The sequence below is a fragment of the Camelus ferus genome, chromosome 2 (assembly GCF_009834535.1).
Source record: "Camelus ferus isolate YT-003-E chromosome 2, BCGSAC_Cfer_1.0, whole genome shotgun sequence".
Classification (NCBI taxonomy): Eukaryota; Metazoa; Chordata; class Mammalia; order Artiodactyla; family Camelidae; genus Camelus; species Camelus ferus.
Genome location: NC_045697.1, coordinates 1782696 through 1808393, shown reverse-complemented (window position 1 = coordinate 1808393; position 25698 = coordinate 1782696). Strand labels below are relative to the sequence as shown.

The following is a 25698-nucleotide window of genomic DNA, read 5'->3' as shown; positions in this document are numbered from 1 at the left end:
AGACACTTTTCTAGAAGCTTCAGAAGTCTGCTCTCACTAAATCCTCCCATCAATGCCACGTGCCGAGTGCTGTTGCTAAGCTCTTACTATGACTCTAATTTTACAGGTGTAGAAACTAAGGCACAGATGTGTGAAGTAATTTGCCCAAAGCATTACAGCCAGTAAGCAGGGAAGCTGGGACAGGAACCTAAGCAACTTGGACCCACGGGGACATCAGCTTTGTCACAACAGCTGCTTTTCCATCAATAACCAGGCCCACCAAGGCAAATGCAAACTGTGACACAGAACGGGGCCGAGGGCCCTTGGTCTGCAAACTCTGCTGGACACTCAGGGTGTGTTGCTTGGGTTTTCTACCATGGATGCCAGAATTATTTTTATAATTTTTATTTTGTGATATCAGACACCACCAACCACAATCATGAATTTAGTGTGTACTATTCCAATCCGTGTGTGTGTGTGTGTGTGTGTGTGTGTGTGTGTGTGTGTGTGTGTCTGCAGCCATTAAAAATATATTATTGTTTGAGAACGAGATTCCTAATCTGGGATTCACAGCAGACATTAGGGTGTCCCTGAACTCAGATGGAAGAAGAATCACCTCTATTTTCAGAAACTTCCAACTACCTTAATTACTACCCTAAAGACCCCATCTCCAAACAGAGTTGCATCGGGAGTTAAGGCTTCAACATGCGCACTTTGGGAGGACACAGGTCCACACAGCACTGCTGTGACTTGTGTTTTCCTGATTACCAGGGAGACTGAACGTCTTCTCACACTGTCTGGTGAGTCAGCTTTCCTCTTTGCGAGCTGCTTGTTCACATCTTCTGTGCCGTGAGGGGAGAGGATCTCACAGATGTACTGCCGTTCTTTATATAATCTGGATACAAAACATACCCTGCACAAATCTCCCATTTTCCGACTTGCTGTAATTTACTTGTAAATGCTAAGTGCTTTTTATTTTGTTTTGCATGAATATTTTCATTGTTTTTATTAAATCAGTATCAAAATGTTTAATTGTATCTACAATGCCACCTGTGGTTCCTTCTCCAAATGTTTATGTTCACTGCCAGCGGAGACAGCAGGGTCGCCCAGAACTAGTCGTGAGGGCAGGCGTGTGCGTTTTCCTTTCAGAAGGGAAAACCGTTCCTACTGAATCTTGAAAGAGCGTTCCTAGTCCAAAGGGCGCGCGGCAGCCCTGCCCCTGCTGCCCCCTTGCAGCTGCACTGACCTGCCTCACTTCCTGGCAGGACCCTGCGCCTGAGCATTTGTGTGGTGTAGATCTCTTTTTCGGGTGTTGTTTTGTGAGGTTGACTTAGCTGTTAAACTGGTGGCGTCCTCCCTGGACCCCTAAGGTCAGGCTTTACCACTCCCTTTGACAGTGGAGGGAAAGAGAAATTAAGTGACTTGCTCGAAGTCACATCGCTAGTAAGTGAGAGCATCAGGGTTCAAACCCAGGTCTGTCTGGCCCCGGTTCATGCTCTAACCAACCACGTAATGCTGTTGAAAGACATCCTCTGTTTACTGCTTTTAGTGGAAATGGGTTGATGTTTTCTCTTTAGCTTCTGGCATGAAATTAGCTTTCTAGACGTGAGATCGTGGCTCTTTGGCTGGATGGACAGTGTGAAAGCACAAGTAACAAGATGGATATGGCGAGGAAGGTGAGGGCGCTCTGTTCTCATCTGTTGAGGACGGAGTCCAGGGACATGGCCTGTGTCCAAGGACCCTGCCCTTATAGATTACAGTTTAGCCTGAGGAAGAGTTGTTGACTGCACTGTGTTATGAACCCCAGGTCCCAGACTCCCAGAGGGCAGACAGTGCCTCTGAGCTGGAAGATCAGAGAAGACTACAAAGAAGAGGACACAGAGAAACTGGACCCTGAAAGGTGCAAAGAACCAAACAAGAAAAAGAGCACGAAGGGCCACTGCAAAAAAAGTTGGAGTAACAAGCTCACAAGAACACGTTCAAGGGAACACAGGAGTCGTTCAATTAGACAGGGATGCACTAGGGATCTCTTGGGCGAGGACACATGAAGTGCAACGAGGGAAACAAAAGTATTGGCTATTACACCTCTGGAATCAAAAGGTTTATATGTTACTTCCAGAAACTCCTTGCAAACCCTCAGCAAGAGAGCGCATTCATGTAACCGGTACATTGAGTTTCCGCGCTAAGCAGACTGCTGGGTAACACTACAACCGGAGATCAGAACGGAACTGCTACACTTAAGACCCAAATCCACATTCAACGCACCCACCACAATATTCCTTCTTCTGTGTTCATGTGGTCAATTTCCTCAAGAGGTAAAATGGAGCTAGAGTCTCCTCAGATGCATGATGTGAAACAATTTCAGCTTATCATTTAAAGCAATTAAAGTTCATAAATTGCTTAACAAATGTATTGCACAGAAGGAAAATCCTAAATTTTAAAAAAAAGCAGTGACTTAAGCGTTTTACATTATTAATATGACTGTGTCATACTTCCTTAAAGGGCACCGGGCCCAGAGACACACACACACAATCTTTTCCAATGTGGTAGCATCTGCCAACACTCCTGAGAAGGAGAAAAGGTTCTAACAAACCTGTCTGAGACCCAAAAGAGAAAGAGATCGATTTTACATGAAATACATCTAGAAAATGACTGGACTCTCTCATAATGTTAAACCACCGCTGCAATTCCCAGGGCCAACACGTAACTGTCATGCTGTGTTCACTCCCTTCACAAGTTAATGTCCTAACACGTGAGCCAGAGAAACTAACCGAGGGCTGGCCTCAGGGAACAGACGTGTGTCCAAGAAGGCAGCTCCTGGGAAAGACTCGTAAGCTTCTAAAGGAAAGGAACAAACAGTTTCCAGCTTGGGAACACAGCCCACAACTGTAGCCAGCAGGCAGCGTTTAGTACTCACACCTTTCTGATACTTCACACTCAACTTGTCTAAGCATTAACCACACCGATGTAATACCTCTTTCAACACAGGAGTGGAGATCCTCTGCTGACCGGGGTAGGCCTCGTAAGAGTTACACCACCACAAGGTAACACTCTAGGGATCAAAAATTAAAGCTTTCTTGTGAAACTATCACTGTGGTCCTAAGCTTTATGGCAGAAACTGGCAGTGTCATGCTCCTCAGCACTTACGGAACACTTAGACTCACCTTATTACCTAAGCTCTACAGCATTATAGGAAAATCTGTTCGGTCCAATAGTCCCTTTTTGTACATTACATGCAGGTACGAAAGCAGAGTGGAAAGAAGACAGGTTTAGCCTCAGTAGGACCTGACCTCCACGCAGGACGACTCACTTCCACTACCAGTGTGGAGTTCACAGTGAGGGACACCACAAACAACGCTCCACTGAAACACTGCTCTGAGGGCCACGCACGGCCTCACCAGAAAAGTGAGGCCCGGTTCCTTCTACCCATCCTCATTCTTCTACTCAAAATAACTCACATTAGCACACAAAAACACTGAGGTCTCGATATTCAACTCCTAATATAAGAAACACTGTACAAAATAAAAGTTCACTGCTTCTTGGCTCAGAATCCTTCCATTTAAACCCTAACTTCAGCAGCTAATTCTCTGTCCTACTCAATGTTACTTCAAGAATTTCCCATACAGTGTTTCCGATTCAGGGTCCCCAAGGTGTTGAGCAGCCATGTACTATCAAGACCTTTCCTCTTGAAAGGCCCTTAGGACACAAATGGGAAGGAGGGGAAGCTTAAAAAGAAAACAAAGCCCAAAGATCTGAAACAGTTGTGTTCCAGGATAATTTCTCTCACAGAACGTTACTCAGTATTCTGATCACAGAGGAATTTATTGATGCTTCTCAACAGCATCCCAAGTCAGCAGGAGCACAACTTTGCTGACATCTGCACCCAGGATGGAACCCCGAACCCTGGGAGATGGAGCATAAAATACTTCCAGACTGTCTTATATATGCAGCCTTCGGCATCACTCTGTTCCCAGCACAAAGACAAGCGGCTGCTCCAACACCGACTCCGTAAAAGGGAAGGGGCTTTAAGGACTACGGGTGGACTCTGCTGCCAGCTCTCTGATCTCTTGGGAGGCAGGAGACAGGAAACTCCGCCTGGGACAGAGGACTCTACTCCTGGGGTCTCCGAGCAGAAGGGCTGGGCCAACTGCTGCTTTTACATTGCTATTAGGGTAAACAAGTAAATTCTTACTTGTTTAAGCTATCCCTAAGTCGGGCTAAAACCCACACCATTAAGTCTCAGACACCATTAAACCTCAAAACCAAGAAGCTACATTAAAAAAAAGACTAAAAACCCCAAAGGAAAGGTCTCGCCAGGGTAGTTACAGGATCCTCTCCTTTGTCCTTTAAAGACCCCAAAGGCACGGTTCTTTTTTGCTGGCTACTCTCGCTGGTCTGGCTTCCTCCCTCAGGGAACAGGTCACTGCTCTCCTGGTACTGAAGCAACAGCAACCCGACGACGTTGCAGAGAGAGCAGGACGCGGAGCAAGTTCAGACAGCGAGAGCAGAGAGCAGGCTACCTTCACCGAGTCCGGAGGGCTGAAAGGGGTGCAGGGGAGGAGACGGAGCAGTTTAAGCTTCAGGGGGGCCCAAGCTGACCACTCGCTGACTGACCAATCTCGAGAGTGAGGCTGCGCCGACCCCTCGCAGGGTCGGGATTCTGCAGGAGACCAGGTTTCTCGCAGGATCGGGGTCCCGCAGGGCATCGGGGCTCCAAGGCGGGGTTGGGGCGTCGCTGTGTACCCACCTTGGCGCGCTTTCAGCAGCATCGAGTTGGCCAAGCGGTTCTCGACCTCGACAGACCAATGCCGCCGCCGCCGCCGCCGCCCCGCCCCCGCCGTCCCCGCCGCCGCCGCCGGGACCCGGCTCCGCGGACAGGGGGCTGCGGAGAGGCGGGGGGAGCCGGCTCTGCCCATCGCTCGCCGGACGCGGCGGGGGGCTCCGCACTGGGTCCCGGGGAGCTGCCCTGGCGCCGCCCCACCTCCTCCCGCTTCTGCCGCCGCCGCCACGGCCACCAGCCGCGCCGCCGCCTCCGACGCCGCCGCTGCCTCTGGCGCTGCCGGCTCTGGCCCGGGGACGCCCCGTCCTTGGGGTCCGGGGCTCCAGCCGGGGAGCGGGCGGGCCGGGGGGCGCTGGTGGCCCGGCCGCCTCCAGTCCCCGCGGTCACCGCGGCCGCGCCGTGGCCCAGGATGTCGGCCCCATCGCCCGGGGAGGGGCTCGCTGGCAGGCGCGCTGCGGCCGCCGCCGCCACCAGCTCTCTCAGCGGCGGGCTCCGACCAACGGCTTCCCAGAAGAGGGAGCCCGAGCGCTCCCCTCCCGGCGCCCTGAGACGGGGGCGGTGCCGCGCGGGCTCCCACAAGGCCCCGCGCGCGCAGCCTGCCGGGAGTTGTAGTCGCTCAGACGGCGGGCGTGGCGGTATTTACCCGACGTTCCTACCGCCTCCGTCCTCGCGAGACTGGGGCCCGTACTCCAGGCTCCCGGGCCGCACGTGTCTGCCGAGGGAGCCTGCTCTCCGGCCGCCGCCGCCTGCTCCAAGCCCTGAGGTGCGGCGACTGTCACCATGGGGAAGGCCAGGTCCGCCGGGGCGCGCGGGAAAGCCCCTGGGGCCCCGGCGGGCGCGCGGGGCGGCCGGACGCGGCCCAACCCCAACCCGTTCGAGGTGAAAGTCAACCGGCAGAAGTTCCAGATCCTGGGCAGGAAGACGCGCCACGACGTGGGGCTGCCCGGGGTGTCGCGCGCGCGGGCCCTCCAAAAGGTAAGCGGGCCGCCGTCCGGCCGCGGTGGGCGCCCGGCCCTAACCCCCGGGCCCCGGCCGCCCGCGGCGCAGTCTCGCGGGCCGGACCGCAGGGATGTGGGCCACGCTGCGCGCTTCCTTCTCTGCGTCTCAGTTTCCTCGTCTGAAAATCTGAGACGATGGTAGTCCCTGCATCCGAGGGCTGCCGCTTGGAGCCCTCCAGACAGTGCCTGGCCCAGTTAGACGTCGCACGTCGTGTGTATCATGTGTCAGTTCAACAATTTTTACTTTCGTGCTTCTGCTTTTGCGTGGGCTGGGACGACGTTCCCCTGGAAAACGCCTGCCCCTCCTTGGAGACCCAGCACACGTGTGTTTCCTTCGGCTCCTTTTCCAGCTCCCTCAGGTAGAGATCATCACTTCCTGATGCCGTGGCCCTGTACCTACCTCTTGTAACCTGTCCTCTTTTGAGACAGAGCTCTGCTGGTTTAGGGACCCCAGATCTCTGTCTGCACTGGAGAGGGGATTACATGGGATGCTCACTGTATGTTTAAAGAAGAGAACCATGTTCCTTGCAAGGTAACTGAAATGCTCCCTTTGTGGAAAATCTCAGCTTTCACCTTACCTGTGTTTATGGTCCCAGAACATTCTGTACTTTAAAATTCAGTTCAGGTGGCATTCTGTACGCAGCTTCTAAGATGTGCTCATTAGTTAGTTTGACAAAATTTAGTGTTACTCTGAAGAGGTATTAGTAGGTTGCTGTGTTATGGAAAGATGTGTTACAGCTCAGTTGTGCCAGCAACCTGGATCCAGGCGAGAGACCAAACAGCACTCGGAGAGTTGGAGAACTCAGGTTTATTATGCCAGCTGTACCGGAGGAGTTAACACTCCCAAGCTCTGGACCCCGTCTGTAGGTTTACACAGGCCTTTATAGGTTGCCAGTTTTACACTTTGTAACATCATATGCAAATAAAGTATAACCGAAGTTGACCAACTAGGAACAAGCTTTGTAGAAATAGCCCAATCAGGAATGAGAGAAATAACCAATCAGGAGTGAGTTCCATGCAAATGAAGTACTACAAATGGACCAATCAGAAGTTAGGGAAGTTGACCAATCATTAGTGAAGGAAAGTAACCAATCAGAAGTGAGCTCGGGGAACCAATAGAATTTTAGGGGTAAGTAAGCCGTTTTAGAGGCAAAAAGTGAGATAGAACCTCTGGGCCAAGGAACCAGATGGTGCTGGCAAGAGAGTAGTGGCCCTGCTTGGGGGTCCTGCTGGTCTTTTTATGGGGCTTTCTGCCTCTGGTGAAAAAATTAAGGCACAGAAAGGACAAGTAAATTTTCTAAGGGCGCACAACTGGTAAGGGCTGGGGCTTGCACTGGGTTTGAACATTTGTGAAGACTGTGCTCTGCAGAACACTTATGTTCAAGCTCAGTTCTAGAAGTGGAGAGGTAGAGTGAATTAAGACTTGGCCCTGCCTTCAAGGGCGCGTGATCTGTATTCTGTCACACAGCGTACAGTTCACCTGATCTTTGAATGGAATCAGATGTCATCCTTATTGCAAGGAGCTGGCAGTAGTAGCAGACAAGACAGATTTGCAGTTGACTCTGACGTGTCCCTGACTGCACGCCGCCAGGCAGGCGAGGGGAGTGGGGACGGCGGGGGCTCTGGAATAGACATGTTTGTCTTCACCACTGAAGCCTCAGTTTTCTCGTTCCTGAAGTGAGGACGGTAATACACATTCTCCTTCTCGTGGTGGTTGTAAGAGTTAAATAAAATAGCCATTTAAAACACAAGTCAGTTTTCTCTAAGTACTAGCTGTTAGTCTTAAACTTCTCAGCTTGTCCTTAGACTCCCTCAGTCTGGTCCCTTGCTCTGCCTCATGCAACTCAGTTTGTCCAGGAAGACCTGTCTTACCACACACATCGCTCAAGGGCCAGCTCAAGTCACCACTTCTGATAACTTTTCCAAACCCCACAGCTCAGAGGACAGGTTGCTCCTGCCCATGTATCGGACTGGCCCACCTCCCTGCTCTCTGCAGAGGGCCTTAAGGAGGTGTTGCTGCTTCCTCTGAGTCCCCAATGCTTGGCCCACAGTAGAGACTCAAGTATTGGGAAGAATCAGCAGTAGACCCTGAGTGCTCCGGGGGCTCAGTCGGAAGAAGGTGTAATAGGAACCTCGGAAAAGTCTCCCCAGAGGGAGTCACACTTGAGCGGAAGGGTGAGCAGGGTGTTCTCACACGGGGACGGAGGCACGTTGCCCCGTGGTGGACGGAGTTGGTGGGTGTGGGGTTGGAGAGCCCAGAGCTGTTGGGGGAAGACAGGGTGCGTTGACACATGTAGGGCATGCGGGCTGGCAGGGTAGGCTGCGGCCTTCCCTTTTGTGCAGGGAGCGGTGGGAGCACTTTGGGGCAGCCCTTCGTGTGCAGTGAGATTAGGCTTTGTGTTGAGACTGCTGGTGCCACTCCCAGCACCGTCACGTCACACTGTGCCTCAGTTTCCTCATTTCTAATGTACTTTGTAAAACAACAGTAGTTAATAGATTGATCCCGTAAAATGGGACAGGCATTGTGTTAAGAATTTTACATTTAAACCTCACAGTCAGGCTTTCGAGGGGACAAGTACTATCCCCATCTTGCACATGAGGAAACTGAGACAGGGAGCAGTTCTGTAACTTTCTTCCGGTCGGAAGTGACGGAGCTGAGGCCCAAACCGAGACTCGAGTGCACAGTGCTCACACTGTAGCCACCCTGTGCCCGGCTCTGTCCTGAACTGTGTTCTCCTCTTAACCCTCCTGATCTCCTTAACAGCCTGAGGTAGGAGGAGCTACCATTGTCTCCCCTTCACAGGTGAGTCCACGAATTGCTTCCCAGAGTCCGTGCTGGGAAGGGGTGGAGCTGGTGAGAGTCAGTGCCCTCGCTCCTGCCTGCACCTCCCAGGCACCTGCACACGTCTGGAGTGACGGAGAGTGCTGCGCGTGCTGGCTTGGGGTCACCGACGAATTTTAGCAGTAGACAGATTTGCAGATTCCACATCTGCAAATAAAAAATATTGACTGTGTATACAAATAGATGCACGTGCATAATGACCAGAGACCGCAAGCAGTGCGGCTGCGTCTCTGTGTCTGTGACTGAGCGTGACGTCCCTGCTGACATAAACAGCTTCCTTTCATCTCCTTGTTCCATGTGTCCCTTCCTCTCAGCTAGAACCTCAGCTCCTCGGGCTTCTGTACCTGATGGAATGACCTCTGGGTGATTAATGGTTCTGTTTTATTTTGGTTGCCGTTGTTTCTCTTCACCCTCTGGCGTTAGGTGTGGAAACACTAACGCATGCCCTAGAGAGTCCCCTGGGTTCCAGACATAGTGCTGTTTGCTGTTTCCCCTCTGTAATTGAGATGAGTCTTTCCAGCCAGTAGATCAGCATTTTGGGGACTGTTCGATTTCCATGTCCTGAGGCATACATATAGAATGGCATCTTCCAATTCATTAGAGCCGTCGCTGGAAGCATCTCCCCTTCGGGGACTGATTGCCAAGCCATCAGAGCTCAGAGTTGCCTGGGCCCTTGAGAGACTGTTCTATGGTCTGTTTTTCAGCGCACCCAGACTTTACTAAAGGAGTACAAAGAAAGGGACAAGTCCAACGTGTTTAAAGATAAACGCTTTGGCGAGTACAGTAGCGACATAAGCCCAGAGGAAAAGATGCTGAAGAGGTTTGCTTTGGAACAGCAGGTATGGAAAACACTGGGCGAGGGTCTTTTGCTGTAGCTTTACACGTAAGTCAAGCACGGGGAGAAGGCAGTTTCCCCCTTGTTCATCTATACTCTCTTGGGCCCTTGCCCACCAAGCTCAGTGGGTGGGTCTTGAATCCTGTACCTAGTCTGGCTGGGCCAGAGAGGAAGCCGCCTTCTGCACATACCAGCTGGGTGGGTAAATTTCTTAAGCAGGGTTCACGGCAGCGATGTGCCCTGGAGTTCCAGACTCAGCTGCTGCCTCCACCTTGGTCGTGGATCGCAGCGCAGTCCTGGTGGGCAGAGCTGCATGATTTCCCAGTGCCCAAGACAGGCCTGCTGATTTATTTACCATCTGTGGGTTCTGTTTCTATCAGAATCTTTGCTCAAATGGCCCAGAATAACCTTAACATTATCACATTGCACAAAATTGGAAAAATCACTTTTTTTATGTTAAATGGATATGGAAATGATAGGACACTGATTTTTTTTTTCCTGTTCTGTCAGCGACAACATGAAAAAAAAAGCATCTACAACCTAAATGAGGATGAAGAACTAACTCACTACGGCCAGTCCCTGGCCGACATCGAAAAGCACAATGACATTGTCGATAGCGACAGTGACTCTGAGGACCGTGGAGCGCTGTCTGGTAAGGACGGGGAGTGGCGAGTCACCCTCTGCCCGCCATTGCACATTCTGCCTGCTCTTCTCAGAGACCTGGAACACACTCCAGGAAGCAGAAGAATCGCTGATTGATTCAGCAAATAATTGGTTTATGTGCCAGGCACTGCCATTGGTTCTGAAGAAATAGCAGTGAATAAAATCTACCTACAGCTCACGTTTTCTGGGGAAACCCAGACAAAAACAAAATACATCACTAAGTCATGCAGACTAGTCAAAAGCAGAAGGGCCATGGGTAAAAATAAAGCAGGGGGAGGTCTGGGACGTGCCATCAGATGGTCCTGATAAGCATCACCAAAAAGGTAGTGGTCGTGCAGGCTCCCAGAGGCCTCGCCAAGGTCCCAGGCCTGAGGTGGGCGTGTGCCTGGGACCAGCCAGGAGGCTGGCAAGGGCGATGGCAACAGGTGGACGGCCAGGGTGCCCTAGGACCCAAGAGAGTGTCTGTCTTCTACTCAGGAGCCACTGGAGGGATCTGAGTGTGGGAGGACGTAGTCCGGTGGGGCGGCACTGAGAGGGCTCCCTGAAGAGTCTGAGTGACCCCTGGGGATTTGACCCAAGCAGCTGGAGAGATGGGATTGCCATAAACGGGTCCCAGGGAGTTTGGGTGCCCATTAACCAGCCAAGGGGAGGTGTCCAAAGGGCTGTGGAAGGCTGAGTCCCCAGAGCTGCCGCCTTAGGAGCAGGAGGGAAAGGGGGGTCGGGAGCCATGGTGAGGTCCCGAGCAGAGCTTCAGCCCAGGCTGCTGAGGACAGGAGGAGGGGGAGTTGGCCTTGAATGAGGTCAACGTCCATTCAGAGGAGAGCCCAGGAGCCAGAGTGGAGTGAAAAGAAGAGACCGAGGGACTGAAGACAGAGGAGCTCTGTGGGAGGGTTTTACTGTGCACAAGGGGGAGAAGGGTTTGGGGGGTGGGTTGGGAGAGTGTGTCCATTAACCCGAGAGAAACGAGGTGGGGGGCAAGATGCAGTAGAAAGAGGCCAGGCGGTAGAGTGCCCTCCAGTGGCTGGGGCGGGAGGGCAAGGTGGGCCTGGGCCAGCTCTGCTGGAGCTGGGGGCGGCACAGGACCAGGCCCAGAGCTGCCGTTGGGTGCCAGGCCTGGGCAGCAGAGGCGCTGCAGGGCTGAACACGTCCAGGCGGGGCGAGTGGACGGGAACACGGTGCAACTGACTGGTGGCCTCAGCAGCCCACCTGGAGCCAGCCACCCGAAATAACCTGCTGCCTGCCTGCCTTCGCTCCATGCCTTCACCTGCTCTACTGTGGCAGGGAGCAGGCAGAGGTGGATTTAATGAGGAAGCAGGGTTGGAGCCGGGGGTGGGGGTGTTGCAGCGCAGGAGCGGGGCTCGGCCAGGGCTGCGGCTTTGGGCCGTCGGGGTCAGAGTGCTGGAGGCTGGAGCCACAGACACCACCTAAAACATTCTCTTTCTGTTACTGGGGTGAGATTTTGGGTAAATTGCTTAACATCTAAGCCTCTGTTTTCTCAGCCAAGAAACTGGATTTTCTAAGCTTTCTTTCTATTACAAAAATCAATAATTCCCATGGTGTTTTATTTCTCTCTCCCCTGGTAGCTCAGGCAGAGCTAGGAATCAGTGACCAGCTGCTCACCCCGGCTCCCGCCCTCGGGGCCTTTTGCCTGGCACAGGTGGGTCCTGAGTGGCCCTGGCCCTGGGCTCCCATCTCAAGACTCAGAGTCCAGCTTATTTTGGTGCTTGTCTTTCAGGAGATTCGAAGGCCACGAAAAAGCAGGTTCTTGGTGTTTCCAGTGGTGTGGGTCACGGCCAGTTGTTCTTTGTCTGTCTCTGGTTTTCTCGGAGTGGCTCGTCGGGTGATTCTTACATGCCCCTGTGGCTGTGGTCTCGCACTGGCGGTGGGCGTGGCATCAGTCCTTAGGGCCGTGTTTGGAGAAATGTGGGCAGGGGCTTCACGAGGTGCTTTCTGCTCTGTCTCCAGCTGAGTTGACCGCAGCCCATTTTGGAGGCGGGGATGGGCTCCTTTATAAGAAGACCTCTCAGCAGCAAGGCGAGGAGGGAGAAAAACCAAAGTCACGCAAAGAACTGATCGAGGAGCTCATCGCAAAGTCAAAGCAGGAGAAGGTGCGTCAGTTCCTGCTCTCGGTGCTGCGGCGCCGTCGGCACACGCTCACTGAGATGGTTTTGAGCTTTTTCTCCCGGTACATTTTTCAGGCTGTATTTAATATCTTCTATGAATTAAATAAAAGCATTCAGTTTGAATAGGAATAAAAATGCATTTTAAATTTCATCAAGCATATACTTCTGATGGTTTCTTGTGGTTTGGGGTGTGGTTTTTTGTTTTGAGGGTGGTTTTGTTTTGTTTTGTGGTTTTGCTCTTATGACATGTACCGAGATTCGCAGGACATCACTGTTTTTTGCTAACAGAGAACTGCTCAGAGCATCTGGGATGGGGGTCGTTTTGCAGCAGGAAGTTTGTTCTGCGTCCTGGGATTCTGTAGCCTTGTCTCTGAGATGCTCATTTCTCGTGGCTCCTCTCCCTGTTGGCCTGTTAGGTGGAACTGAGCGGTGTCGAGTGTGGCCTGGCCACTCAGCTGGGGTCCAGCAGTAATGGGTGTGTGCTGTCCTTTTTCCCTAGAGGGAGAGACAGGCTCAACGGGAAGATGCCCTCGAACTCACAGAGAAGCTCGACCAAGACTGGAAGGAAATCCAGGCTCTCCTGGCACACAAAACGCCCAAGCCAGAGGGCAGAGGCGGGAAGGAGAAACCCCAGGTGGGGCAGCAAGTCCAAGCTGGGCGTACGCCCTGGGCGTGGCCTTTCCCTGCAGAAAAGGGGGCCCCTGCGTCTGTCCTCCTGTTTCTCTTAGTTCTGTTAAACTTTATGTTCAGTTGCCTGATACGTGTTATGTCAGGGTGGAAACAGACTAAAAGTTCCTCTGGTATCTGCTCCAGAGGCATGAGAGCAAAGAAGATGGCTGTTTCTTGGTATGAGAGAGAGTTCGGGGAGGGCGCGGGGGGCCTTCAGATGGTGTCTGACCTCTCCTCTTACACCTCTGTGTATCGGCCGCACACTTATTTATTTTTCCCCCCAAACAGTATTTGGTTCCTGCCACATTGGTTTTAGTCTGAATTGCTGGGAAAGCTGCATTCGTTTGGGGCCCAGGTTTCTAGGAAGTCCTCGGATGTCACCAGATTCCTGTGCCCTGCAGCTGTCTGCACATCTGTACGCGTCCCCCATCCTGTTGCTGCCACCTTTACACAGAATCCCATTTGGGGGGCTTAACACCTAAATGAGCAATGTTTAGTTTTGTTAAAGCAGATATATTCTGAGAAGAATTTTCTAGGAGCAAAAAGTCATATATGACCTAAAAGTGTCCCCAGGACTGGTTAGAGCAGCCCGCTCCCCAAGGAGAAAAGACTTAGGGTGCATATTATGTCTTCCGTGGGGGTGTCCGGCCATCGCTGGGAGGAGCACGAAGGCAGTTACGCAGATCTTGTCCTTAAAAATTGCTAAGAAAGAAACATACCTTCTTTCTGCCCTAGCCTGATGCATATGACATGATGGTTCGGGAGCTCGGCTTTGAAATGAAAGCACAGCCCTCCAACAGGATGAAAACCAAGGAGGAGCTGGCCGAGGAGGCACAGGCGCGGCTCAGACGCCTGGAGGTACGGGGTGGGGCAGCTGTCCGGGGGCTGCGCGGCCCTCCTTCAGGGCCCCTCCGCCTCGCTGTGTGAGGTGGGCTGAAGGAGTCCTGCGCTTCATCAGTGGGATCTTTTTAGCCTGTGTAAGTTTATGTTTGTTTTACTGTGTGTGTGTGTATATATAAATATATTACTATAAAAACCAAAAAAATGCAGCTAATATCCAACATAACAAAGGAAAAATGGACTTTTCCCCCTAATCTCTGTACCTCAGAACAACTGCTAGCGGTATGTGCCTTCTCACCTTTTTTCTGTCTCTGAAGGGTTTTAAAAATTTTATTACATTATGAAACAAAAATGAAATAGAGACATAGTGTCCTGCATCTGGGATTTTCAGTGTCTCGCATCGTGGCTTCCTCCTGCGTCTGCCACCTGCTCTAAGGTGGTAAAAGTAGTTGAGCTCCTGGTTTAATCGCACGCCGACCTCAGGGTAAGGGGCCCTGCTCCTCTCTTGCCCTGGAGAGTGGTGGCGAGTGACGTTCATGGCTGGCTGGCATGATTTGGCCAGAAAGACCTCAGAGTAATAGGTTTTGCTGCCTTGTGACTAGAACTATTTCTGCCACAATATTTATTTTTATTTTTGTTAATTAAGTCTTCCATACGATACTTACCGAGGGTTTGATTGAAGACTGAAAGCAGGAGGCCTGTTGGCTTGCCCTGACGGCCAGCAGGGCGTGCCTTGGAGGCACGTGTGCACCTGCACAGCTGACGACTTTCCTCTCTCCTGCTCAGGCCGAACGACTCCGAAGAATGCTTGGAAAGGATGAGGATGAACGTACCAAGAACCCAAAACACGTGTCAGCGGATGACCTGAGTGACGGCTTCATACTGGACAAAGATGACCGGCGTGTGCTCTCTTACAAAGTGAGGGGCTTGCCTTCGCTTCCTAGTTTTCTCTGTTAATTTAGAAGAACGTGTTTCCTGGTATTTCATTTAACAGACTTACCTGAGATGGACATTGTAAGTCTTTTTAAAAACGGCTTCTCCAGGGGCTCTTTATTTGGGTGTTCACGGTGTGGCAGAGCAGGCTGAGACATTAGTTCCTCCCCACCTACTCTGGAGAACACGGGGCACACGAGACTTGGTCGCTGAGTATGATCCTGAGGAATATTTTGAGGAAAATAGTTGTGTTTCTAAGACTGGTGCGGGTTTTCATTCCTGAGCCCTACAAGGTCTGGACCCGTGTCCGCTGTGAGAGTGTGTCGATCAGGACTCAGGGCAGGAAAATGGGGAGATAGGCGTCTCAAGCAGAAAAGGGTCCAGGGCAGGATGCTGGGTGCTCGCAAAACACTGAGTTATCTGGGGGAGATGGTCAGGGGTCACCTGGGTCACCCCCTGTGCCTGCAACCCTGCTGAGCCAGCTGTCCCCAGCCTGGTGTCCCCACGACCAGTGGTGGTGCTGCAGAGGCCCCCCCCCCCCGCTGCTGGGGCCATGGCCGCTGGTGCGCCGTCGACACCCTGGACCCCGCTGCTCCCTGGCAGAAACGAAACCTTGCCCAGGCCCCTGGTGGCAGGGTTTTGGGAAATGTGGTTCCCAGGCCGTGAGCCCCTGTGGCTCACAGCTGCATCGAAGAGGGTGGGCAAGAGGCCCAGGGCCGTTGGACATGCAGCACATGGTTTATGTCCCTTGCAAACGAGTGAGAAAAAGCACTTGTGTGTGCACAGCACTAGATGTGTCACGTGCTGCTGTCCCCGGGCAGTGATGCTTCTGGTTTCCCCTTCTATTCCCAGGACGGAAAGATGAACGTCGAGGAAGAGCTGGGCGGGGAGGCCAGTGCCAGTGAGAGCGCAGAGGAGGAGGAGGAGGGCTCGGGCGAGGAAGGGGACCCAGAGGAGAGCGATGGCCCGGACGGCCACTCGGACCTGGAGTCAGATGTGGGCAGTGAGGATGGCGGCGAGAGGGCAGAGGAGGACGCATGCCTGGTCCCCGGGGACATAGCGATAGCTCATGACGGAGGAGCGCGAGAGGCTGCCAGGACGGAGCTGCCCTACACGTTGGCAGGTGGGCGGGCAGCAACCTCTGAAGCCTGGGGGCCCGCCTCCCAGGGGCTGCGACTGTGGAGGGGGGTGAGGCAGGGGCAGTCTGTGGGTCCTGTCTGCAGACAGGCATGGTCAGCCTCTTCCATGGTTTCCCCCCCGGCACGGGTGTCAGTCTCATCGCCCGGCGGCAGCAGTTCTGCAGGCCCCGGGTACTTCTACGCTGTTCTCATGGTCGGCTGCAGGGCAGGAGCGCCAGGCACCTGCGCAGGCACCTGTCCTGGGCTCAGACCTGGCCACTCCTGCTGGGCCTCCCAACGTCTTACACAGAACATAGCGTGCTGTTCTGCCCCGTGTGCAGATGCACATCGTCCGGGTACAATCTGAGGTTGTCTTGCGCCCTAAGGTGCTTCCCCGAGAGGTCCGACCAGTGGGGGAGGCTGGCTTCAGCGGACATGGCCTTGATCCACGGGAGTGTCAGGCGGGGACACTGCTCCGAGTGGTCTGGGCCTTCAGCGCGCCGTGCCCTCTGCTCCCCACGTGTTGGGTATTGAAGCAGATTCCTGATGGAGGGATGGTGGGCGGCCACTTCTTCTTTGAGGTGTCTCGGAAACGTAGTCACCAGCAGGAGCCCCATTCACTCTGGCCTCACCTTGGCCATGAGAAGTATCTGTGGTGATTCAGTGGGAAGTGAAATCAGTGTTTCCATAAAATACGTTGAATTGTCTCTTTGGGTGAAATGGAAGACATCCTGTTACTTAGTTTGTGTTTAGTTTTTATCTCTGTTACAGAACGTGAGGATTCCCATTTGACGTGTTAAATGCGGAGTGTGCTTCGCGTTTTTGACAGCTCCGGAGTCCTACGAGGAACTGAAGTCTTTACTGTCAGGAAAGTCGGTGGAAGAGCAGCTTCTGGTTGTGGAGAGAATTCAGAAATGCAGCCACCCGAGTCTCGCGGTGGGAAACAAAGCCAAGCTAGAAGTACGCAGTGTGTACAGGGGTGCGGGGGCGGGGGGGCCGGCCTGAGCGCCTACCGCCGAAGCTGGCGTGACAAAGTGCGTCCCCCGCTCACCACCTCGCGGCATGATCCCACGCCTAGGGGGCGGGATGAGCAGAGAGCCAGGCCCTGATGGCCATCACCCCAAGGCCCACAGCAGGCCCGGGCGGCCAGCTCTGTTCCCTCGTTTCCGTGTGAGCTCACCTCACTCGGCCGTCAAGCAGCAAAGCCAGACTTCTGGGGAAATAGGGGCCTTGTCTTCTCTGGGTAAATGCTGACTGGCCACTGGACAAGGCGCCATGCTGGGTGTGTTCTAGACTTGGGTGTTGTGGCTGCTGCCTAAAGGGCACACCCAGACCCTGAGCTCTTAGCTGCTCCTGTGAGTGACCGCGGGCCTCTGCCCACGAGGTGCAGTGGCTCCTGTCCCAGCCCTGCCGTCGCGGGCGTGGGGGCAGCGCCTCGTGTGCTCAGTCCTGGGTCTGAACTCTCTCCAACCCCTGCTCCCGCGCAGAAACTGTTCGGCTTCCTTTTGGAATACATTGGCGATTTGGCTACAGAGGACCCCCCAGGCCTCGGCATAATTGACAAGTTGGTCGTGTAAGTGAAACTGGTGGGTTGTCTGGAAGGTGGGGCCGAGTTGAACAGACTTTATGCTGTTTAGTAAAAATACATTCTGCATTTATTAAGCTTGGCCTTGAAGCAAGGCCCACAGCAGGCATGGCTGCGGTGACTTCAGTGATGACAGCCCACTCTTAAGTCGTGTTAACACGTGTCTTGCATCATGACAGAAATGGGACGTGTTTTTAACTGCAGAGTGACTTTGAGACAGTTGGGCCCCTTCAGCCGTGTTCACAGTGTCTGATGCCTAATTGTCTTGTTCCGTCACCAGTGAAGCCTCAGGCTCTGCCGGGGCGGGGGGAGGGGGGTTTGGAACCCGTCGCAGGCAGCATCTGGTGGTCGCCCCGCTCTCCCCCCACCCCCGCCCCAGGCCTTGCCTCCTCGGAGCTCGTTGTGCTCACACACGTGCAGGGCCTCCTGCGCTCCTGCCCCTGCCCTGGGCCGTGCACAGCACCCTCACCGCAGCAGAACCGCTGGCAGGCAGCTCCGGCCTCATGTGGGCTGGAGGGAGTGCAGCGGGCAGAGATCTGAGTCGGGAGGGTCAGTGAGAGCGGGTGGCCCAGTGGGGCCCTCGGCCTCCTGGAGCGCTTGGTGGGGGGCCAGTGAGTCCGCATGCAGAGTACCTTGGACCTGGTGGCCCCCTCTGGTGCAGAGGGTGCCTCCTGAGCTGTTATTGAAAATACAGCTCCTGCCACCTTTGCTCCCGAGAAGTCATGACCGGAGGTTTAGGAAACAGCAGAAAGGAGCACAGGTTATTGTAAAACACCACTGGAGGGCCTGCCGGCTGCCGGGACAGGAGAGTGGGTTCCTCCAGTGACTTCCAGTTCTTACTGGCTCAGTCGGCAGGTGACGTCGCAGAACGTGGGCAACGTAGGAGGTTTGGGGTTTTTTCTGTTTTTGTCACCTGAAGACCTTCAGCCCTGACTGACTGACGTTTCTGATGAACAGGCATTTATATAATCTCTGCCAGATGTTTCCTGATTCTGCAAGCGACTCCATGAAGTTCGTCCTCCGAGACGCCATGCACGAGATGGAAGCGACAGTGGAGTCCACTGGCCGGGCGGCCTTCCCGGGCCTGGACGTGGTGAGAGGGGGCTGGTTTAGTGCAGTCGTCCACCTCTAGCCTCCAGTGGCCGGCAGAAGGGTTTTCCCTTGGGCCACGTGAAAGGATGTTCCAGAGATTTCTGTCTGTAGTGATAGGGGCTCCCTCTCCGCTCGTAAAACGTTCCTGGATGTTCTTAAAAGTCTAGGTGGGAAAGGGCAGTCACGTGCTGTGGACGCTCAGAGGCAGGCCCGGTACACGAGGCTGAATCTCGTCCTCACGGTGCCCTGGGAGGCGTGAGTGCGGTGTGCCGTCCCACAGGTGAGGGAGCGCAGGCCGCGGGCGGCAGGGCTGCAGCCCCGGGCGGCTCCTGGCTGCCCTGTAGTCAGGAGAGCTGCTACCTCTGGACCCGGCAGTGGTGTTGGAGCCCTGGTCCCTCCCAGCTTCTAGTGTAGAGAAAAGTGTGACGCTTCATTATTCAGGAGGACGCAGGCGCTCCCTCCTGCCCAGACGGAAGCGGGCTCTTCTGCTGACACTGCCACGGCCGCTCCCGGGGAAGCTCTGCCTTGGCTCCGTGGGGCCGGACGTGGGGCGGAGCCTGGGGCTCCGGAGACCCGGGACCTCAAAGTGCGTGCTGTTCTGCCCGCTCGCTTTGTGGGGTCGAATGGAGGGGAGGGGTTCTTCTCCCAGAGCAGAGCTGGTAGCGTTTGGTCCCGAGAAGCTCGGGCTGCTGCTTCCTGGGCTAAGGCCGAGGGGGCAGTGAGCTCCTGGCTGGCAAGTGACCTTGGCCAGGAAGGGCTCGTCAGCCCTGCCAGACCCACGGTCCTGTCTCTGTTTTCTAAAACACCGTACGTCCTGGAGGAGTTGGCCTTGTGCTGTGAGGGTGGCCCTGCCCAGCGCGTGGGGAGGTGAGGGGGGCGCGGGCACCTTCGGGGGCCGTGCTCTGGCCGCCAGACACATGACAGCTGGTGTCCCTGCGTGCTTGGCTGTGTTCCCTCCGGAGCTTCAAAACCTGTTTTGCTCTTGGGCCCTTTCAAAAGGCGCCGTTTTCACCTTTGTTTTCCCTTTTTAACCTGTGTGGTGACTTTCTTTCCAGCTCATTTACTTGAAAATCGTTGGGATGTTGTTTCCAACCTCGGACTTCCGGCACCCCGTCGTCACCCCCGCGCTGCTGTGTATGAGCCAGCTGCTCACCAAGGTACGTCAGCAACCCCCACCCCGGCGTCCCGGGACCAACCGACGGCTCTGGCGGCAGAACAGCTCTCCTGCGGGGGTGGGGAGATCAGAAGTGGCCTCGCCCCGCCCCGCCCCGCCCTGCCCTGTGCTCCTGGGCTCGGCCGCCCCAGGCCAGGGGCAGAGGGTGTGACCCCAGAAAGCATCAGGTCTGATGTGGGGCCCTGTTCCCCTCTTGGCTTAAAAAGATCCCCATAGTTCCTTTTGCCTCCGTTGGGCGTGTGAGGGGTGCACACGCCCTGCAGTAATGATCGTTCCACTCCGAAAGGGGGGCCCTGTGATCACAACGCTCTCCCCCTACTGAGCCTCCCGGGCCGCGCCCTGGTCCTCCACAGTGCCCCGTCCTGTCCCTGCGAGACGTACTGAAGGGCCTGTTCGTGTGCTGCGTGTTCCTGGACTACGTGTCTCTGTCTCAGAGGTTCATACCCGAGCTTGTTAACTTTCTCCTCGGGATCCTCTACATAGCGACTCCGAAGAAGCAAAGCCAAGGTGAGTTGTTTTGACGGAGCTTTTTCAAATATGTTGTAGTTCAGAATTTAAAATCTTTCAAAAGTAGTGCATATTCAAGTAGAAAATTCGGAATACGGAGAAGTTAGAAGACAAACACACCTGAAGTCCGTCACGCAGAGCAGCAGCCTTCCCCTCTATGTGGCTGCGTCCACACCCGCACTTTGGAAAATCAGGGTCACAGCTGCGTGTGGAGAGTCTGAACCGAGTAAGGGCAGAGTTTCCCCATGCAGCAAGTCTCACTACCAAAAATACATAAAACGCCTCGGTTTTTATGTTGACTGTGTGTTGAAGGAGCACGTGGGGGAGAAACACAGGACACCAGTAAGGTTCGCCCTTCTGCTTGTTTGCGTGTGGCGACAGCTTTTTAGCTCACACACCGCTCACAGTGTGCATCTGGTTGGCCGCGTTTCCCTCACAGCTTCTGCAGCGTCCCGAGTTTGGGGAGGAGAGAGAATCAACAGCAGTGCTCTGAAAATGAGCCGTAGCCTCTGTTCACCCCCTGAGCTGCGGCGCCCTCACCGCCGCCCCCCATGACCCGACACCCCCGACGCTCCCTCCTCGTCCCCGGGGGTTGCTTGCCCTTGGTCCCCTCGCTCTTTCGTGCCTGTGGGGTCCCTCTCCTGGCCTGATCGCAGGTCGCGTCTCAAGGACAAGCCCTCGTCCCCGTTTGCAGCACATCTGTGGTGCTGAGCACCTGCACATGCCCAGCGGGCGCCCTTTGGGGTCTGGCGGCCCCTCCGCTCAGCACGCCGTGTGCCCCGTCCTCGCTTTCCCCTCGTAACCTCGGGGAGGCTTCCCTGCCTGTCGCTCTCCCCCTGACCCTCATGCTGCGTGCACCTCTCCACCAGCCATGGGGGTGGCGCCGGAGAGGCCTGGCCACACCCCAGGGAGACCCATCAGAAGAGACTGCAGCTCAGGGCAGGGAGCCGCAGGGGGAGCACTGCCTGCTGGAGTCGGGCGGGCGGGGGTCGCAGCTGGCTGCTGCCCACCTGTGCCTCCCTCTGCCCAGCCACCGCCCACGTGGCCTCACCTGGACCCGCCAGGCCCTGTGCCCTCCCCCACAGGCCGCTCCCTCCACCTCGACGGCTTTTCTGCCTCACAACTGGGTTAAGCCCTGCTCCCCGCCCCAGGTCTCTGGAACAGGCCTTCTCTGACCTGGTTAGCTTGGCTTCCTGGCTCCACCCCCAGCGCCCCCAACTGGTCCCCCTCACCCTCCTCTGCTTTTTTTTCTGTCCGTTGTTTCTTCCCAGCAGTCAGTCTGGTTCGTTCATGTCCTCCACGGGCAGGGACCTGGTCTGTTCTTGGACCTGGCCCAAGCACCACTGCTAAAGCCGTCGCTCACCTCTGCGCGGGAAATGCATGTTTGTTGAAAGTGAACTTCCAGAGGCCTCACCCCAGAGAGCCTCCCCAGGGGCCTGGTAACACTCAGAGGCCGTTTCTGTCCCTGTCCCACTTGGATTCAGGTTACACTCTGGTGCACCCTTTCAGAGCACTTGGGAGGAACTCAGAGCTGCTCGTGGTTTCTGACAAGGAGGACATGGCCACATGGCAGAGGAGACGCCTCTCCCTCCACTGGGCAGCTGGACCGAAAGCCCAGACGAAGACGGAAGCCAACCACACCAGGTACGTGCAGGCCCAGGGCTCCCGGGACGTGGCTCCTGGGCCCCTGGGTGCCAGGCAAACCCCAGAGGCCAGGCCAGGAGCCAGGCGTGACCCAGGACCCAGCAGCTGAACTGCGCACCAGCCTCGCCTCTGTTTGCAGACGACGTGATCTGGTCTGTAGAAAACCCCAGTGATTCCACAGAGAAGCTGTGAGCTCTGAAAAGGTGAACTCGGCGAAGTAGTGGGGTGCGGAGTCAGCTGTGTCTCCACTCAGTGAACAGTCTGAAGAAGAAGTCACAGAAGTGACTCCATGTACAGTCACGTCAAAAGCAGTGCAATACTTAAGAATTAACTGAACCAGGGAGGTAGAAGACTTGTACAGCGAAACTGCAAAACACTGCTGGAAGAAATGATCAAAGACATAAGTAGACTGGAAACACATCCCTGTTCGTGGGCTGGGAGGCCTGATCACCTCCACAGACCATCACGCTAGGGCTTAAGTTCCAGCGCAGGAATTTTGTGGGGTCACAGCTTCAGTCTGTAGAAGTGGCAGGGTGAGGAGAGGGCTGGGGCTTTTTCCTGTAAGTCCTTTCATTCTCTGATTTTTTAAAATATGAATTATTTGAAATTTTTTGTTGAATTTTTTTTATTGTGTTAAAATATAGATAATATAAAATTTACCATCTTAACCATTTTAAATGTATGGTTTGGTGACATTAAGTGCATTCACATTGTTATGGAACCATTACCACCAGCCACCTCCAGAACTCACTCATCTTCCCAAACGGAAACTCTGTCACAATTCCCCACCCTCCCCCAGCTCCCGGCAAGCACTGTCTGCTTTCTGCCTCTGCGGACTTGACTCCTCGGGACCTCATATGGGTGGAATCATACAGGATTTGTCCTCTTGTGACTGGCTTATTTCCCTGAGCATAATGTCCCAAGGTTCATCCATGCTGTAGCAGGTGTCAGAATTTCCTTCCTTTTTAAGGCTGAGTAATATTCCACTGTGTGGATGGACCATATTCTTGTTTACCCATTCATCTGTCAGTGGACACCTGGGTTGCTCCCACTTTTTGGTTACTCTGGGTAGTGCTCCTGTGGATGTGGGTGTACAAGTGTCTGTTCTGGTTCCTGCTTTCAGTTGTGCTCATACCCGGAAGTGGGACTGGTGGCTCACACAGTAGCTCTCTTCTTTTTTAGGAACCTCTATACTGTTTTCCTCCGTGGCTGCACCATTTTATGTTCCCACTAGGAGTGCACAAGGGCTCCGGTTTCTCCACATCCTTGTCAGCACTTAGTATTTTCTGTGTTTTTTTGATATTAGCCATCCTCATGGGTGTGATTTTGGTTTTGATTTGCATTTTCCAGATCATTAGTGATGTTGAACATCTTTCCATGTGTTTATTCATAATCTTCTTTGGAGTAATGTCTGTTCAAGTCCTGATGGCCATTTTTTTCTCCAGAATGGTGTATGTTAGTTTCAAAATATACCTGTTTGGTGTTGCAGATGGTTTTAATTATTTAAAAACTGAAATGGGATTTATTTAAGATGAGGACTTCGGCCATTGTGGCAAGTCAGTCAGTTCTCCTGGGTCTCTCCCATGTGTTATTAAACTTTGATTTTCTCCTCTTTAAAAGAAGACTAACTACAACAGAGCCACTCTTTCCAGGTTGTTCCTGCTTTCCGCTCCACAATCCTTGCTCTGGGAAACACGGCGTTTTCTTTAGCTCCGAATACTGCGGGCGTTGGCTGCTGCGACGCTGCGTGCGGCCGATACTTGACCTCAGTGTCCGCGGCCCACGCTGGGCGCTTCAGAGCGGCACGTGGAAGGGTTTCACTTGCCAAGACAACTGGCTCTGTTGGTGGCGGAAAGAACGAGGTGGCCCTTCCTCTCGCCCCTGCAGACTATCCTGCCTGGCCGTGTGTCTGGCCCTGGTGGAGCGCTGTGTGCGCGTGTACGGCGCTCTGCCGTCCTTCCACGACATCGTGAGGCCCCTGAGAGCCCTCCTGACGGAGCACCTGGCCGACAGCAGCCGCCCCCGGGAGCTGCAGGTGAGGCCCTGGCCCGGCGCGGCCATTTCTGTGACGGGGCGGGGGGGCGGGGGACGGGTGAGCGCATTTCCACCGTTAAGATTCCAGCCCTTGAAACCAAGGACGGCACATGCACACCATGAACACCGGTGGGAAGGAACATTAGAGTCGTGGGAAAACTAGCGAGAAGCCACAGTCCTGCTGAGCTGAGCTAGGACCTGCAATTTTATTTGAAGGTTGTTAACACTGTTCGGCGGTTCAGTGCCCCTTCCCCCCGCCCACTGCCCGCTGGGGCCTGGACAGCGGCTCCAGGCTCCGCATCCCTCCCAGGCCACACGGGTTTTCTGAGGATGGGCCCACTATGCTGTTCAGGGAAGCCTGGAAGCTCCCACGTGTATGAATGGGCTTGTTCCCCAATGTGTGTGCCTCCGTGGGTTGGACTCCGGCCATGCCAGGCACTGTGAGGAGGGTGCGGGCCGCCCAGTCGTGCAGGTTCCCTCCCCTGTCAGCAGGAAGACGGGAGCCGATCCGGCCAGACATACAGCCGGTGTCTGTGAGCACAGCTCCTCCGTTCAGCAGCCCAGGCAGCCACGGCCCCGGGGAGGAGCGTCCGGCGGTCAGCGTGGGCTGGTGTGCCTTTCAGGAGCTGGGGCAGAGCGCACTGACGGAGATGGAATCTCACGCGCGGCTCTGCCGGCCGCTCGTCTGTGAGAAGAGCAAGCCGGTGCCGCTGAAGCTGTTCACCCCCCGGCTGGTCAGAGTGTGAGGACAGCGGGGCTCCCAGTCCCCAGTCCCGGGAGGGGCCCGGGAGGGGGGCCGTGGGCCTGGGCAGCCTTGACCTGGGTCAGACCTGGGCTCCATGTCCGCCTCCTGACGCAGGCTTTCCGCTTTCAGCCTGGAGTTTGGGAGGAAGCAGGGGAGCAGTAAGGAGGAGCAGGAGAGGAAGAGGCTCATCCACAAGCACAAGCGGGAGTTCAGGGGGGCCGTCCGGGAGATCCGCCGGGACAACCAGTTCCTGGCTCGGATGCAGCTCTCGGAGATCACGGAACGGTGAGAGGCTTCCGGGCTGGGCTGGCTGCTGTGAGCCAGGGCGAGGGCCCGGCCCCTCCGTGACCTGGACGCAGGGGCTGGGCTGGGGCGGGGCAGGCAGCTTCCGTCACTGTGGCTCCACGTGCTTCTGAACCGCTCTTGGGTCAGATACAGGCAAGAAAAAGGCAAGACGTCCTCCAAAAACTAATCCAAAATGGCTTTTTTTTCCCAAGGGATGCGGAAAGAAAGCGGAAAGTGAAGCAGCTTTTTAACAGCCTGGCTACGCAAGAAGGTGAATGGAAGGCTCTGAAAAGGAAGAAGTTCAAAAAATAAGTCGTGTTTTATGAGTTAGACAAGGAGGTTCTGTGGAGTGAAGGTGGTAAGGGACGCTGTAAGGGCAGTGAGAGTTTCTCCCTGCGCTTCAGTTCCTGTAAAGACCTCTCTCCTGAAGAGCTGCACTTTGGGAATTAGGACCAAGCCTCTGTGAGAGCTGTGTGCGAATACACTGTAAAGACCTTTGTTCTTCGTGCCCAGACAAACCTCCGTTAGTCACAGTTGACTCTGGACAACTTCACGTGTAGAATTTGAAGTGTTAACTTACATAAATTTTCATTTACAAATGAAATGAGTTTGCAGACAGTTTAGAACTCGCCCATGACCCCTGCACCCTAGCTACCATGATTGGCCTTGTCCCAGTTCCGTCTTAATTTGATGCCTGGGGGTGGCTGTGGAAGGCGGAGGGGCTGGGCGGCATCCACAGTGACCCATGGGGCAGTTCTGGGCCACAGTAATTTTCAGTTGGAAGGCCCAGAGGTTATGGTTAAGCTTGTAAGTTAACAAAGTGCCAACTTTTCCTCTGCTCTAACCAGGAGG

General features: G+C 54.6%; 2 protein-coding genes across 14 annotated transcripts in view; one reads left to right on the top strand and one right to left on the bottom strand.

Moving 5' to 3' along the window:
* Positions 1-5345, bottom strand: part of GRK4 (G protein-coupled receptor kinase 4) — a 47443-nt gene extending 42098 nt beyond the window's left edge. For 6 of the 12 annotated variants that reach the window (XR_004324496.1, XM_014559765.2, XM_032492969.1 and 3 more), the window contains exon 1: positions 4727-5345. Coding sequence is in view for 7 of the 12 variants with exons in the window: in XM_014559765.2 (XP_014415251.2) it covers positions 4727-4895 (169 nt within the window). In the remaining 5 variants the exon portion in view is untranslated. The remainder of the gene's footprint in view (positions 1-4726) is intronic. The other 6 variants (XM_014559766.2, XM_014559767.2, XM_032492960.1 and 3 more) reach the window with 5 other exon arrangements.
* Positions 5346-5402: 57 nt separating this feature from the next.
* On the top strand, positions 5403-25450 carry NOP14 (NOP14 nucleolar protein). Of its 2 annotated transcripts, XM_032492893.1 has the most exons (18): positions 5403-5734; positions 9304-9438; positions 9945-10086; positions 12063-12205; positions 12720-12854; positions 13625-13747; positions 14516-14647; positions 15515-15785; positions 16610-16740; positions 17268-17353; positions 18323-18458; positions 19513-19614; positions 19985-20138; positions 21623-21782; positions 23670-23817; positions 24440-24558; positions 24691-24846; positions 25059-25450. In XM_032492893.1, the coding sequence occupies exons 1-18, from the start codon at positions 5540-5542 to the stop codon at positions 25156-25158; spliced, it is 2568 nt and encodes an 855-aa protein (XP_032348784.1). In that variant the 5' UTR covers positions 5403-5539; the 3' UTR covers positions 25159-25450. The 2 variants fall into 2 exon arrangements, 1 of the variants encoding a protein (XP_032348784.1); XR_004324487.1 differs by lacking the exons at positions 24691-24846; positions 25059-25450 and having other exon boundaries at positions 5540-5734; positions 21648-21782.
* The last annotated feature ends 248 nt before the right edge of the window (positions 25451-25698 follow it).